At 51.3% G+C, this 15,360-nt stretch overlaps 1 protein-coding gene across 6 annotated transcripts in view; it reads right to left on the bottom strand.

The window, feature by feature from the left end:
* Positions 1-7,542: 7,542 nt before the first annotated feature.
* Positions 7,543-15,360, bottom strand: part of DNAAF9 (dynein axonemal assembly factor 9) — a 134,334-nt gene continuing 126,516 nt past the window's right edge. For 4 of the 6 annotated variants that reach the window (XM_012754829.3, XM_012754830.3, XM_012754834.3 and 1 more), the window contains exons 34-37: positions 13,404-13,609; positions 12,623-12,727; positions 11,496-11,589; positions 7,543-10,903 (exon numbers count right to left, since the gene is read on the bottom strand). In XM_012754829.3, the coding sequence (XP_012610283.2) occupies positions 10,791-10,903; positions 11,496-11,589; positions 12,623-12,727; positions 13,404-13,609 (518 nt within the window). In that variant the 3' untranslated portion in view covers positions 7,543-10,790. The remainder of the gene's footprint in view (positions 10,904-11,495; positions 11,590-12,622; positions 12,728-13,403; positions 13,610-15,360) is intronic. The other 2 variants (XM_012754833.2, XM_076010979.1) reach the window with 2 other exon arrangements.

The raw sequence follows: 15,360 nt of genomic DNA, 5'->3' as shown, positions 1-15,360 counted from the left end.
TGCCGCGGTGATCAGAAGCTGAGGGCAAACACGTCTCCCTGCCTGTGCCCCACTGGGTCCTTGCACAGGCAGGCAGGTTGAGGGACCCAGACATGGGCACACATCCCCTCTCATTCCCTCCCTTGAGGGCTCAGACTTCACTGGGCTGTTGACACAAGAACCATGACCGCTGGGTTCCCCAGGGAACTTAATGGCTTTCTAAAGCAAGGTCAGCTGGGCTTCCCCTGATGCCACTCATCTAGCCTGCAGATTTTAGAATCTGGGACTAGAAGTACCTGCATAGTTATCTCATTTAAAAACCAAAACACAGCCAGGCATAATGGCCGGTGCCTGGAGAGGCTGAGGCAGGAGGATCGCTTGAGCCCTGGAGTTCAAGGCTGCAGTGAGCTATAGTGGCGCCACTGCACTTCCCCAGCCTGGGCGACGGAGCAAAGTGAGACCCTAACTCTAAAAAAAAAAAAAAAACGCCAACACTCCCTTGAACGTCCTTCCCCTCCAGGCACTGCCCAATTCCTCAGCTACACTTTGGAGCAAGCTCCCCCAGGCTTACCTGTGCCCCTCTCCCTGCATCGCTTCATCCCACACATGCCCGTCTTTTTGTCCCCACCGCTGCACTGAAACTGCCCAGGTCACCCTGCCTCAGCTGTCTCACCCAGCACCACCAGGGCTGCTTTTCATGTACCGGTGCCTTCTCTTCCCGCACCTTGCCTCTGACCCGGTGCTCAGCGCTGGCCTGCCCAGAACTTTCCTCCGTGGCTCCCTACCAGCCAAGGCTGACTGGCACATTTCTCATCTCTGTCCCAGAGCTCTGGACTTCCATGTGCCACGGCCTCTTTAGCCCTCCCTCCCCCTATGGCTAATGGACACAATTTGAATGAAATTCACGACAAAGACAACTCCTGCGTCTACAATCTCAACGGCTCCACACCCGGGAGACCCCCTGACTCATCCACACCTAACCCATGAGCGAGTTTTGCTGCCTTTGCCTTCAAAACAGAGCTCAGATCTGCCCACTTGCACCTCCTGCCTGGTCATCCTCTGGCCTTCTGACTCCTCTCCCCCCCACATTGAAGGTGGAGAATGGATTATTGGCTTCCCCCACACTTAGAAATTCCATGGCTCACGCCTGTAATCCTAGCACTCTGGGAGGCCAAGGTGGGCGGATTGTTTGAGCTCTGGAGTGGAGTTCGAGACCAGCCTGAGCAAGAGTGAGAACCCATCTCTACTAAAAATAGAAAGAAATTAATTGGCCAACTAATATATATAGAAAAAATTAGCCGGGCATGGTGGCTTGTGCCTGTAGTCCCAGCTACTCGGGAGGCTGAGGCAGGAGAATCGCTTGAGCCCAGGAGTTTGAGGTTGCTGTAAGCTAGGCTGACGCCAGGGCACTCACTCTAGCCTGTGCAACAAAGCGAGACTCTGTCAATTAAAAAAAAAGAAAGAAAGAAAAAGAAATTCCAAAGCCCCTGTCCTAGCCTGGGGGCAGGGGGGATGGGCTGTAGAACCCACAGCCTCTCTTTATTCCTCCTGCTCCCTCTCTTTATTCCTCCAGCCCTGTGTTCATGCCCCAGCTCCTACCATTTCATCCTTCAGCTTCAGGTCTCAGAGGCCTTCTGTGGTCACCATCTCAAGTAGGTTCCTGCTGTCCTTCCCTCACAGCCCCTCACGGCCCCTAACTCTGCAGCCTTCTTCCTTCTCCTTACCGTGCTGCCCGGGGCCTGTCTCCCTGGGAGCAGGACTGTGTGTGCCCTTCGCCAGTCTGCACCCATTGTAGCAGGTGCTAGGGAACCTGCCGAGTGTTGAAGGCAGAGCCCGGTCTCTGTGGATAGTTCCAGAGGCATTTCTTTCTTTCTTTCTTTCTTTCTTTCTTTTTTTTTTTGACACAGGTGCTTCCTCTCCATCCTCCATCTTCTAGTCTTTCCACCTGTGCCTAAGGGCACCCCTGCAAGATACTCCTGATTTCCTCTTTCCTCTCACCCAGACTACTCAGGTGTCACCGAGTGGCTCTGGTCTGCTGGACCCTGGCTGCCCTCACCCTCCTTGGCCCCTTGGCAAGTGTGGCTCCCGTATCTCCCAGCCGGCAGCTCTCCCTCTCAGCACTCCGCACTTGTCCACTCGGGTTTTACAAGCCTCTTGGGGATCCGCTGCCCTGATTGGCACTCCCAGCCCCGCACAGCCCTTCTCCAGCTGCCCCCTCGCTGTTCCCATGCTATCCCTCTATGAGGGAGGATTTGTCATCTCTGTAATGGTCACTTATTTGTGGGAGCCCAGAGTCCAGCTCCTGCCAGGCCCACTGGCTAGGCTCAGCTGCCCACTGAATCAACTCCCTGATACTTCCTGCCGGTCTAAGTGGACCCCAGCAGCCAACCCAGTCTCCTGTCCAGCTCCAAATCATTGTTTAGGCTGTCTCCACACCCCCATGCCTTTCCCTTCCCTTTAGTATTTGCCTTCTACCTGTGGGAGCCCAGCAAGAGACGGGCATACAGGTGATGCCAAGGGGGTTGGGAGAGAGAACACAGCCTCCACTGGCCTCCTCTCTCTCCTGGGGGCATCTCCAGGCCCCACAGGTGGGTGGGAGGATGACCCTTTAGTACCCAACTAACACAGCATTAAGTCTTCTCTCTGTTGCCATCTGCCCCTACCAAGGAGAGAAAGATCCTGGCTCTTATGAGGGCAGCCAGGAGGGCGAGGAGCCCCTGCCCTGCATAGAGCCAATGGGACCTGCTCTGCTCAGGATGACATCGCGCTTCCCCTCTCTCCTCTCCTTACAGCCAGAATCGAGCACTGGACAGGGGCTCAGGGCTCTGGGCTCACTGATTCTATCAGACCAGCAGACCACTGGCCAGGAAGTTTCCAAGGCTGCCCTCCTGTCAAGCCCCGCTGCCCTCTGACCTGGGTCCCAGCTCCTCAGCCCAGCTTCTCAGCTGAGAAACCCCTAGTGGACAGACTCAACAAATACAGGCCCTTCACCAGGCAGGTCTTGGAACGAATGCGACAAGGCTGGCCCCAAACTTCCCTAGCCTCATCCACCTCCAGGCCCTACTCCATTGAAATCTTACCACCTGTCACCTGAGGAATTCAGCTGGTGACACTAAGGTCCTCCGAGTATCCTCTTACCTCCTGGCCATCCTTGGCCGTTGTGTCCCTCACATCCTCCCCACCTATGGCTCTCCTTCTCGCAGGTCTCCTGTCCTGCCCAGGGGCCTTGAGCTCACCATCCAGGGCTGACAGGCCTGAGGTGCCACTCCAAGCCATCATGCCCACCAGCTCCCGCTGCTCTCAGGAAGGTGGATGGGTAGAATAGTGGGAGTGGAGAGGCCCCGGACACCTGGTGGTGAGACCTCCAGCCTCTTTGGATCTCTGACCATTTTTATCTATAAAACGAAGTTGGAATGAAGTTCTTGTAGCTAGAAAAATTCCATGAATTTTTAGTCTCAAACTGAAATAATCTTCCCTATCAACCATCTTTTCTTTTCCTGTTGTCCTTATTTCTCTACTATTTGTACATTCATCCAGGCATGAAGTTTCAGAGTACAAAGGTAAAGTTTCTTAAAAATGAGAAGAGGAAAAAAAAATTAAACTTTTTTCATTGGTATAGGAAAAGTAGTGGCATTTGTAGGCTAAAATGGAAATATATTCACACTTTATTTGGTTAGTATTTTTTTTTGACAGATTTATAGCCATTTATTAGTTTGACATACAATTTATTGAAGCTGATGCAATTTTTTAAGCTAAATAATTTTAGCTGGTCAATTAAGCAATGCATGGGAAAAACAGGAATGATTTGGTGGATGAACAAATTTATTTTTCTTTGAATTTTTAGAGAATGAAACAAAAAAAAGTCTTTGGAATTGTTTCAAAATGTTGGGTTTTTTTCCACTCTGGCTTTTTCCGATTTTACCTCGAGGTCACCCCCTTTGCTCTTGTCTAATTAGTCATTTTGTCTTGTCAGTTGTTCCTTGGGAATGTCTCTCTAGTTGGTCCACTTTTCACCTCCACCCACATGGAACAACAGCCCAGCACCCACAATACAGTCCACATGGCCTTCCTTTTATTTAAGAAAAGATTCTCAAGCCGGATCCCATGCAACATTGATGTCTGTGGGTGCTCTGAGGCACCACAAAATCAAAGAGTGGTGGTCTTTTCTCAATCTGCAGTGGGAGCTGGGGTTATCTTAGTGGATAGAATGCCTTCAATTTAAACTCTTTCATCCCTTGGTTAAAAATCACCACAGCCATCACTGCCACCATACTCAGTGACTTAGCGCTTCCTATCACTTATACTAGAAAACACATGCAGAAAGCAGCATTTAAAAAAGTTAAGTAGGTGTCTGATTTAACAGAAGAGCTCAGAAACTGCAGGGGGATATGCAATGCTGGTGTACGGGAGCAAGCCCTTCTTTGGGGGCCCACCACGCAAATGGACCTGGTTTTGGGGGGCCCATGGAAGTGCACAGAGACCCTTGGCTAGGCCACTGTGGCTGGTTCAGGGATGGGAATGTGATCCCAATCTTGAGGGTACCTCTAGAGAGGGGGGAGGGCTTTGCCTTGGGGTGTTGGTGCTGCTCCTGTCATAAAGGAAGCCAAGCCACTCTCCATTGCCTGGGGAGAGTGAGGCCACCAAGGAGAGGGTTCTGATGACATCTGAGTATACAACAAGTATTACAGCAGGTGGTCCCGAGGACAAACTGAGACATACACAGAGAGTCAGAGAATCAAAGTTTATTTGCCAGCAGGCTCAGAGGGATCTCGTCACCAAATTCTGAGCCCCATCTACCCGATTTTCCCCACTTTTATTAAGTTTGCGTGGTCTGAGCGGTGGGGTCTCAAATGGCTCAGGTAATAGGTTAGTTGATGTGTTAGGTAATAGGTTAGTATTATGTTGATAAGCCAGGTAATGATTAGTTACTGTGCCAGGTAACAGGTTTAGTGTTATGCTGATACACCAGGTAATAGATTAGTTGATGGGCCAGGTAATAGGTTAGTGCTGATGCAGGTCTTCCATGAGGGGTGGGGATCTCAGGTGGCTGATGTACCAAGTAATAGATGGAGGTTTTCCTTATCATGAGCACTTGCTGGGCCCAGCTGAGCTTATAGCTGGACCACTCTGGACTCCTCCTACAGAAACCAAGCTGATCCCTTTCTGTCATGGGCTGGAAGTGGGTCATTTGGTCATGTTTTCTTTGGGCATAACTCTTTCGATTGTATGATAGAAATTAATACACCAGGGCGCGGTGGCTCACGCCTGTAATCCTAGCATTCTGGGAGGCCAAAGCGGGCGGATTGCTCAAGGTCAGGAGTTCGAAACCAGCCTGAGCAAGAGTGAGACCCCATCTCTACTATAAATAGAAAGAAATTAATTGGCCAACTAATATATATAGAAAAAATTAGCCGGGCATGGTGGCGCATGCCTGTAGTCCCAGCTACTCGGGAGGCTGAGGCAGGAGGATTGCTTGAGCCCAGGAGTTTGAGGTTGCTGTGAGCTAGGCTGACGCCACTGCACTCTACCCAGGGCAATAGACTCTGTCTGAAAAAAAAAAGAAGAAAAGAAAAGAAGAAAAGAAAAGAAAAGAAAAGAAAAGAAAAGAAAAGAAAAGAAAAGAAAAGAAAAGAAATTAATACACCAGGCCGGGCGTGATGGCTCATGCCTGTAATCCCAGCACTTTGGGAGGTGGGAGGATCTTTGAGGCCCATAGTTTGAGGCTACAGTGAGCTAGGATGATACCACTGCACTGTAGCCCAGGCAACAGAGCAAGACTGTGTCTCAACAAAACAAACAACAAACAACTCAAAACAAACAAAAAATAAATTATTACATCAATATTTCTCTACACTCCTCGGAGAGCCCTGTGATTTCCTGCAGCTCCACCTGCTCTAGGTATTTTTATTTTTTTATTTTTTTTTGAGACAGAGTCTCATTTTGCTGCCCAGGCTAGAGTGAGTGCCATGGCGTCAGCCTAGCTCACAGCAACCTCAAACTCCTGGGCTCAAGCAATCTTCCCGCCTCAGCCTCCTGAGTAGCTGGGACTACAGGCATGCACCACCATGCTCAGCTAATTTTTTCTATACATATTAGTTGGCCAATTAATTTCTTTCTGTTTATAGTAGAGACGGGGTCTCACTCTTGCTCAGGCTGGTTTCAAACTCCTGACCTCCAGCGATCCACCCGCCTCGGCCTCCCAGCGATCCTCTGCTCTAAATCCCACTTTCCACATGTCTAGTCCAGCAGATCCCCAGATCCTGCGGCTCCTGCTCCATCAAGCAGCTCCAGGTGGGAGACAGGACTCCTTTCCCAGCTCCAGGTTTCCTGGCCTCTAAGTCCCCCTGGCCCTCGAAGCTCACCCAGACCTGGAGCCCTTCACCACTTACTGTCTTCACACTGCCCTTGGCAGTTCTTTAGGGGTTAATCCCCAACCCTGGAGGCTTCTGGAAATGCAAGACAGGAGCTCCATCGTGGTTCAAACCTGGGCTTGCAGGTCGGGAGGCAGCAGGCTCTGGAAAGAGCAGTGCGCTGGTGACGCAGCTGCCAACTCCGAGCCCTGCGGGTCCAGTTTTGCATTTGGATTGTGACTAATTGATCGCTTGGAACTTCCACACCCTAGACCACCACCCCAGTCACCCGAGGCTGCCTTCGGAGGTGGCACCCTACCCCCCTTGGGTCTGCTCTCAAATCTGCCCAGTGGGGCACTGCCCCTTGTCCCGACCCTGCGTCTTGGGTGTGACAGGAAGCAGAGTCTTTACGGACCGGCTGCGGGCGGCGGGTGCCCTTCCCGGATGGACCCTCCTCCCCACCCATCTGGGGGCGAGCGGTGGCGGTCAGCCAGCGGGAGCCCCGGGAGCAGCCTGCAGGGACGCCGCGCCAACTGCGGCAGGAACCGCTGGCGAGCGGACCTGCGCCCTCACGGGACTGTTGGCGCATTTGTGTTCGCTCCTCCAATCCCGAGGGCTTCGGCAAATCTACCCCTTAGAACTTGCGGTTCCAAGTCTGAGCGCCGTGAGGGCTCTCTCGGATTTAACGCGGGCTTGAGCAGCGGCTTTGCCACCTGCTCCAGTTACTGGACCCTTCCGCGCCTCGGTCGCCCACTTATAAAATGTGACCCAAGGGCCACCTCGTGGAGATTTTACCGCGCTGAAACGAGCCGTGGTTCCCTCTGCAGCCCGGCCGGGGAGCGCTGGGGCTCGAGAACCTGCAGCGGAGCACCGCGGTCAAGGACGAGGGCGAGAGACCCGAGAGGGGAGGGGACGCCCCGGGAGAAGCCCGTGCCCGCACCCGGCTCCCTGAGTCCTGCCCCGAATTCTAGGACTCCCCAAGTGCCCACCCCGCAAGCCAGGGTGGTTTCTTCGTCTGAATTTTAGTCTCCACGGGCCGCTCGCCGATCTAGGGAGAGGAGTGTGAGCCTCAAGGACTCTTCCCCCAAAAGCCTCAGCAAAGGACGCATGGGGCGGAGGCTGAGGCTAGGCCACAGTCCGGGGGCGGGCTTTCTCACACCCGCCCCGGGGCACCTGGAGACTGAGTCAGCGGGACGGCCAATGACTGGAGGTCTTGCTTGTTCAGTGATAGTTTATTGGTCCTTAGCATTAACATCTTAATTACCAAGGTAAATTCACATACACAACTGCAGGTAAAAACATGTAAAATAATATAAAAATAAATTGAAGGCTACTTTTATATATTTACTGAATTAAGTAGTGTAATAAATACTATAATAAGCAAAAAGCTTCAATCACACAATTCAGTTTCACTGAAGTTACAGTAGTGTTTGTAAATGAGTTTTAAAATTTAAGTTACAAATATTAAAGCACTGAAAAACTAGTATAAAAGTGAATTTTGGCACGTAAGTGAGCTCTTATGTCATTAGTATTTAACACCCTGGGACAATGAAGAAACCATTTCTCACCTACTTCTTGAGGTACAACTACCCAACTAAGTCAGCAACACGGCTGGAATACTTAATAGTTTACAATCTTTGAGTTGAACATTTCCCTTTTGAGAAGCCCAAAGATCAACCCAGAGCTTATTACTGTGCAAAAATTCTCCAAAATCCTATTAGAATTTAGGAGGGAACTTTTTCTTGCAACCTGAAGGGCCCAGCATCCAGGCCTCAGGTCAGAGAGCCCCCAGGGCTCAGAGGGGCCAGCCTGGCTCCTAACCAGTGGCCCCTTCCAAAGGTAATCCTGTTTTTGCCAATTTCTGCCTCCTCTTTCCAATGACAAAAAGAAAAATCCCATGTCAAAACATAAAATAACCTATAACTTCAGCGACTTCAACATTATCACACACACTCTGGGTGATATAAAACCGAAGCTGCTAACAGGAAAGTTGGTAAAAAGCATGTAAGCCCCTGGAGGACTGCGCCTTTCCTAGGAACCCACCTGGATGTCTCTGCTGGGTCCCCACTACCCACTTCTGAGGTCAAAAGCTAAAACACAGTGTCATGGCCCTTCCTGTGGAGACAGTCTAAGACCTGGCTCCCCACACAGGAATCAAGTGGATGCGAACTTCACAGCCAGAACTCGGAGGCCCGGCAGGTTCTGGAAGCGACCTCCGGCCTCAGTCCTCAAAGAGCTCACACAGTGCGCAGTGTGTATCTGCACCGAGGCAGAGCGGCTGCTCCGAGGAATGCCCTTTCGCCAGTGTGCCCCTTCACACTCCCGAGCAGGCTGAGGAGCATCTACAGAGGCCTCAGCCAGTTTTGCCTTTTTGGCTTTGATACTTCTTAATGTTTTGACTTTTTTCAATCACAGTTTCATACTCAAGTTGAGGTAATCACAGTTTTTTCCTCCAAGAGGAAAGGAATTGGGACAGTGGGGCAGGTTGGTGAGAGAGCATTTCTATGGAAAATGGTCAGAAACCAGGACCACCACGCAGTACAGCCCCACGTGGTGGGAAGGCCCACAATATGGGCAGGCTCCGACCCCTCTTTAAAAACTCTTCCGTGCAGCAGCCAGACTGCCAGGCCAGGGCAGCCAGAAATGGCTCAAGCTCCTAGATCCAGAGCTTTCTTTTAAAACCTCACAGAAACCCACCTGGAGGAAATGGCCTATGGTTCTCACACCCCCACCCCCCTCCCTTTTCTAAGGCTGCTCAAGTTTGAGTTTTTAAAAAGAGCTCGGTAGAGCTAAAGGAAGCTACAGTAAGTCATTGCTTATTAATCAATTGCACTTAAGATCTATGTTATTGATTCTGAAGCAGAGGCAGGCCCTTCATAGACCCTGGCCTCTGGCCAGCCAGAAGTCAGGGGCTCCCAGACTTGGACTCCACAGTGGGGCCTTTGTCACCAATGGCTTTGGAGCAGAGACTGGAGCACATGGGAATTTTCAGAAGCCTTTCTTGATGCAAGATTTCTTATTCAATGGTATTTGGAATTTTGTTCGTTTGGCTTTAAATACAAATTTTTTTCTAGTACATTTTATTGACAAACCCTTGACAATTGCTTTGCTACTTGCATGCAGGCCTCTGTGTGACCAGGTACACAGACCCCATGTGTTCCATCCTCTCTCCCCTCTGCATCAGAGGGCTTTCTCAAAAACCCCTCTACATTACTAGAAACTTTGCTGGTTTCACCTATGTGCTTCTTCCTAAGGCATGCAAAAAAATATGTGAAATTCAGAAAACATTTACAATCTAGGCAGCCAAGGCGCTGAAGTCCTGACACACATCACCTAAATATCAGTGCCTGTGACACCCCTGCCCAACCTATCCCCACAGTAATTATGAATGTCAGGCACGGACACACTTGTAATTCTCCTCTGATTTACGATGCCACTTGAAGGAATTCTAACTTGGGTATTGGAATTCGTTGAAATTCCTGGTCCTCAGGAGCCAAACAATGCACGGGGGGTGGGGGTGGGGGGTGGGGGAGGTGTATGAGTTTCCTGAAGTTTGTGGCTAAAAAGCAGGCCTTCCCTGGCAAGGCTGGTGGGAGGGCTGGGTGCTGGAGACAGACGCCTGACAAGTAATCAGACCCCAGGCCTGAGACTAACAGCTGCAGGACGCTCCCCTTTACAGTTAGGTCAAGCTTTACCAGGGGAGCTTGGGCAGCAGGCTCGCTCTTGACCCTGAATTAGGGAAACCCTAGTGAAGCCACAGGAGAGATCAAGAACCAAGCACAAGACGGAATGCTGATGTCAACTTGAGAGCCACACGCTTCTGGAAAACAACGTGCCTTTCCTTCAGTTTAGTCTGTACGGGGAATCCCTTCATTTCAAATAAGCAGTCGTTCTCAGCCTAAGCTGCTGGCTCTGTGGACTGGGCTTGGGCTGCTCTCCCCAAGCCTGGGCTGGGGGCTAGTAGGGCCAGCTCCTTCAATGGAAGGGGCCTAAGCAGGGAAGGCAGGCACTCCACTGCAGATGATGGCTCTCTTGGGGCAGCATCTGACACCTGAGGCCTGTTGTGGCCTGCCCACCAGGCATGGCCACAGTTTGGGCAGCCAGGGTGCCTTCTAAGTCCCAGCAGCTCCACTGTGCAATCCAAATGCTTCTCCTTATCCCCACACAGTGTCTCAACAGACCAGAGGAGATACTGTTATCAGAGACCCAGAGCTCCTGGATGACTGCCAGCTGCACACACAGGCAGTCCCAGTCTGCCCATCCTTGAGGACCCCCCACCCCATCCCCCAAATCAGTGGTGTAGGTGATGCTCTTCAGCGCTGTATAGAGAATAAAGATAACATGCATTCAAGCCAGCACACATAGGCCAAGGAGAACAAAGACAGCCCCTTCAGGGAGGGGCCACCCATTCGTCCATCTCCAGGGTGGACACTGTGCAGGATGTACGGCCCCAGGCTTCTTCTAGGGCTTCTGCTCAAAGAGGTCATGATACTCCTGCTGCTCCAGCTCACGGTTGTACCTCTCGATTTCTCGGTTGGCTTCTTCCACATAGTCATTCATGAATTGGTCCATGACTGATGTTTCATTAAGGAACAGAGCTCTGAGCCTGGAAGACAATGGAGCCTGCCTGAGCCCAGAGGACCTGCAGGCAGGTGAGGTGGGGGATACCCAGGTAGTGTGTGCCTGGCCCGCACAGAGGGTACCTGATGGGCTCTTGGTATATACTGGCAGCATCACAGCTACTAAGATTGTGATTGGCATATGGCCTTTAATGAAGTCCTAGAACCGAATCCTTCTGCTTTCATTAGCACATAGCAGCACCACAAGGCTCTCATTTTGCCCTGTCCATCTTTCCACAGATTAACTGTGGCTGCCCCAACTTGTAAATCATGACCCTGATGACCACAGAGCTCAGGGTGTTACCACGGCTGCATTTAAACTCCAACCCACAGAGTAACACTAAATAATGGAGAAATCTAATTTTAAGGACTTTAAAAGAGCAAATGAAAAGTGTGCCCCTGTGGTTTGCTCCTGTGTGTTCCCAGCCCCCGCCTGTGGAAATGCAGAGCTCAGCCCGCTTTAGGGCCCGGCTGCAGCGGCTGTAGCAGACAGTCCTAGACCCGCTGCCCCAGATTCTGAACCAGGACCAAGTTGTTCTAAGGATACGTGGGTGAAAATCAGTCTTGTCACCAAAGAAGTTAACAAATTGGGTGCCATTATAAAAGTAGCCTGCTGGTAGGGGGTCCAGGTGGCGTTTCACCTGTAAGAAGAAAGAGTCCTGTAAGAATTATCTCACCACTTTCTATCATTCACTCACTCATTAAAAACATAAACAAGTCCATTACCCTAGCAAGATTGCCTGCTCTGCTAGGCAGATGAGCCAGGGAATTAACACCCTCAGCAACCCTCAAGCTGGGAGTTCCTAGTGGGAATATGCCCCTGTTGCTCACAGAGGAACTGGTTTGATAACACGCCCTGTACTGGCTGTCCCTTCCCTTTCCCACCTTCCCACCTCCCTACCTTAACATCTCCTAAAGTCACTTCTAAAATAAACTATCTGTACTCAAATCCTTATTCAAGGTCTGCTTGCAGGGAACATGCATTACCAGGACTGCCTTCTGAGGTGCCTACACTGTCCTCCCCAGGAGCACCCAGGGCTGTACAGGCCTATAGGAGCTGTTTAGGAAGGGGGCTGCCTCAAGTCCAACGCAGAATACTCTCCCACTCCACCTGCTCATTAGTGGGCTGGTGACACAGCCCATCCTAGGACCTGGACTCTGTGTCTCTTTTAGCCTTTTGATCCCAAACCCGTCAGGAAGAGGCCCCAGTAGACATGGTGATTTGTGCAGAGGCTGGGGGTCAGCCTGGAGGCTGAGAGGGCTCAACAAGGGGCCTCTAACTGGCGTTAGGATTCTACAACCTTCCCATGAACAGCTTCTGGATCTGGACAGTTTTTTCCTGAGCCCTAGTTGGTTAATCTTGGACAGAGATCTTCTGCAGCTGCTGGAGCAGGGTGACAATGAACAAGGCAGGATCTCCCGTCACCTGCTACTCCCACAGGTACTGGTTCTGCTTGATCTCATCCGGGTTCACACCAGAGGCCACCTGCCCCCTGCTAACTGAGACTGCGAGGTCAGAATTCTGTACCTAGCTTCCCTCTGTGGCCTGAGAGATGCAAGACTTTCAGCACGCCCTGCCAATAGCTCCCTTACTCAGGAAATCCAAAGACAGAGCTACACAAGCTTAGGACAGCCTTGGGCCACTGAGGGGAGAGCCCAGGGCAAGGCACTCACATGGATGTTCCTGATCTCCTGCTGGGTCAGCATCCCCCTGGTCTTCAGGGCTTTCCTCTGAGGCTTCTGTGCAGAGATGTAAGGAGGGGTCAGGTCCCAAAAGAGCTGATGGAATTCATGGGTAGGTGAGGGCTCAGGGCTCTGGTGACATGACCACAATCCCAGCAGAGGGGAAAGTATATGAACTCCCATGGCCTAGACATAATATTCTGCCTGTTCGCCCTTCGGGAAGACCACTTTCCCATGGCAGAGCCCTGGGAGCTAGCAGGGAAGAAGTAGCTGTGGAGTGCCCAATGTTTCTGCAAATGGGCACGGTCCTGCCTCTCTGCAGAGTCTTATCCCTAGGCCCCACCAATAACAGACATGCAAAAGGACAGCCCAAGGTCCCCTAGTCAAACACCATTTAGGAGCTTATACAGATGAGGCAGCCCATGCCTCAGTATAAAGACAGGTCCCAACTGAGCATTTGCAAAAGACCCAAGCCCCAGCGAGCTCTATTCCCAGAGTTCCAGGATGAGATAAACTCCTAAGGCTGTGCTAGGAGCCTTAGCACCCAAAGCTTGCAGAGAAGCTGGGCTCACAGAGCAGACAACAGCACTCCTGCCTAGAGGTTGCCCTGAGTGATTCCTCCCACTCCCAAAGTGTCCCTGACAGTGCTGGCTGAGCCTGTACGGGGCAGACTGGTGGGGTGGTATCAGTGGAGGGGCTTCTCAGGGCCAGTAGCGCCTGTGAAGTATGTGGGTCACATCCGTGGCAAGTCTGTTTGGGCTTTGGAAACCACCTGCTTAGCTGACTGCCGCAGCCAGTCCTTGACGCTGTCCTCTTTCAGGGAGCAGCCAACGAACACAAGGTAGCACTCCTGCTGCCCACTGCTGTCTTGAGGTGTGCTTCTGGAGTCGGGTGGTGGCGTGGGTCCCTCCAAAACCGGCATGATGCTGAGAGAGTTGGCCAGAGTATTGTGGCAGACCTCCATGGTTCTCTCAGAATCTGTAAGAGGAGCACACGTTAGTCCCTGAGACCCTGCCACAAAAGGATAAGGCTTCGCCAAAACTGTAACAACACAGATGGCTGGGACAGACTCATGAGAAAACACAGGAGGGAGAACTGACATGACTGGTGGCAACTGAGAAAGGATGGAGTAAGAGAGGGAGGAGTAAAAGAAGTTTCTAGCTTGGCTGATCTGGGTGATCAGGTGGACACTATCAACCCGGAAGGGAACAAAAGATGAAGAAAAGGTTGTAGGGAGGGAAGAGGAGGAGTTTGACTCTGCACCAGTGGCATGTGAAAGACTGTGAGACCCGGAATGGGAGATATCCACACTGGTGTAGGCACTGGTGTAGCTGAGGTTGCCACTGTGGAAGATGTGGTTGAGAAGAAGCAAATAAAGCCCCCTTGGTAGAGGTGTGGGGGTTTCTCAGCAGAGGCCTGAGAGGGGATGGTCAACATTACAACAGAGCCGCAGGAAGGTCCTGTAGATGGACAGGAGAGGTGTGTCCAGGACGTATACTGAGGAGCTGGAGGCTAGGAGTGACTGGAGACACAAGGAGGTAGCAAGGGCCCCTCAAAGGCAGGATAAGAAAGGGATCCAGGCCGGGCGCAGTGGCTCACGCTTGTAATCCTAACACTCTGGGAGGCCAAGGCAGGAGGACTGCTTGAGCTCAGGAATTGGAGACCAGCCTGAGCAAGAGTGAGACCCCGTCTCTATTAAAAATAGAAAAAAATAGCCAGTCAACTAAAAATGAAATAAAACATTAGCTGGGCGTAGTGGCTCACACCTGTAATCTCAGCTAATCAGGAGGCTAAGGCAGGCGGATCGCTTGAGCCCAGGAGTTTGAGGTTGCTGTGAGCTAGGCTGACGCCATGGCACTCTAGCACGGGCAACAGAGCAAGACACTGTCTCAAAAGAAAAAAAAAAGGGATCCAGAACAAAGGTTAACCCTGAACAAGAAAGAGGTCAACAGCAGGTCTAAATAAAGAAGAAAAGGAGGTGACGGTGAGGAGAGTGAAGGCATCAAGACCTGTGAAGCAGGCAGGGGTTGGCTGCTGGAGCCTGAGGGCATCAGGCTGGGTGAAGCGCCAAAGTTTTAGAATTGACAACATTAAGGACCTTGAAAGATTCTTTTACACAGGTTACGCCATCTAATCCTCCCATCTGAACCATGATGGCCCCATGCCTAAACCCCAGTGGCTCCCCACAGCAAACACTGATGGCTGCCTACCCAGCATCCCCCTCCTCCTCCAATACCAAGCCACCTATGGGTGGTGGGTCCAGAAAGGCAAAGCAACTCAATCCTGGCCAATGAGAGAAGTGTCTGAGAGAATGGGGGTAGGAGCTTTGGGAAAAGGTGACTACACTGACAAAGACACCCACTGGAAGAGCCAGCTTCTCATTGGCTGGATGCAGTGTCTGGTTTGACAAGCAGACCTATAGCACCACCTGGCAACCATGAGGGGCAGGAACCTCAGAACAAGCTGACACACAACAGTGGAAGGAAGAATACAAAGACACATTACCTGGGCCCTCAGTGGCCTTGCTTTGCTGCCAACCTCTTCACTTGTTATACAGCTAACACTTGCTAGCTGAGTTGGGGTTTTCTGTTATTCTAACTGAAGATGCCTTAAGAGACACACTACCCCTCTCCCTACCCCAGGCTCTGGCCATAGTAAACCATTTTTGGTTCCTGAAATGTGCCTTTTCTGCCTCTGGAGTATACCAAATGCTGTTTCTTTTCCCTGGA

The sequence above is a fragment of the Microcebus murinus genome, chromosome 16, assembly GCF_040939455.1.
Source record: "Microcebus murinus isolate Inina chromosome 16, M.murinus_Inina_mat1.0, whole genome shotgun sequence".
NCBI classification, from domain to species: Eukaryota; Metazoa; Chordata; class Mammalia; order Primates; family Cheirogaleidae; genus Microcebus; species Microcebus murinus.
This window is presented reverse-complemented; position numbering and strand designations above follow the sequence as displayed.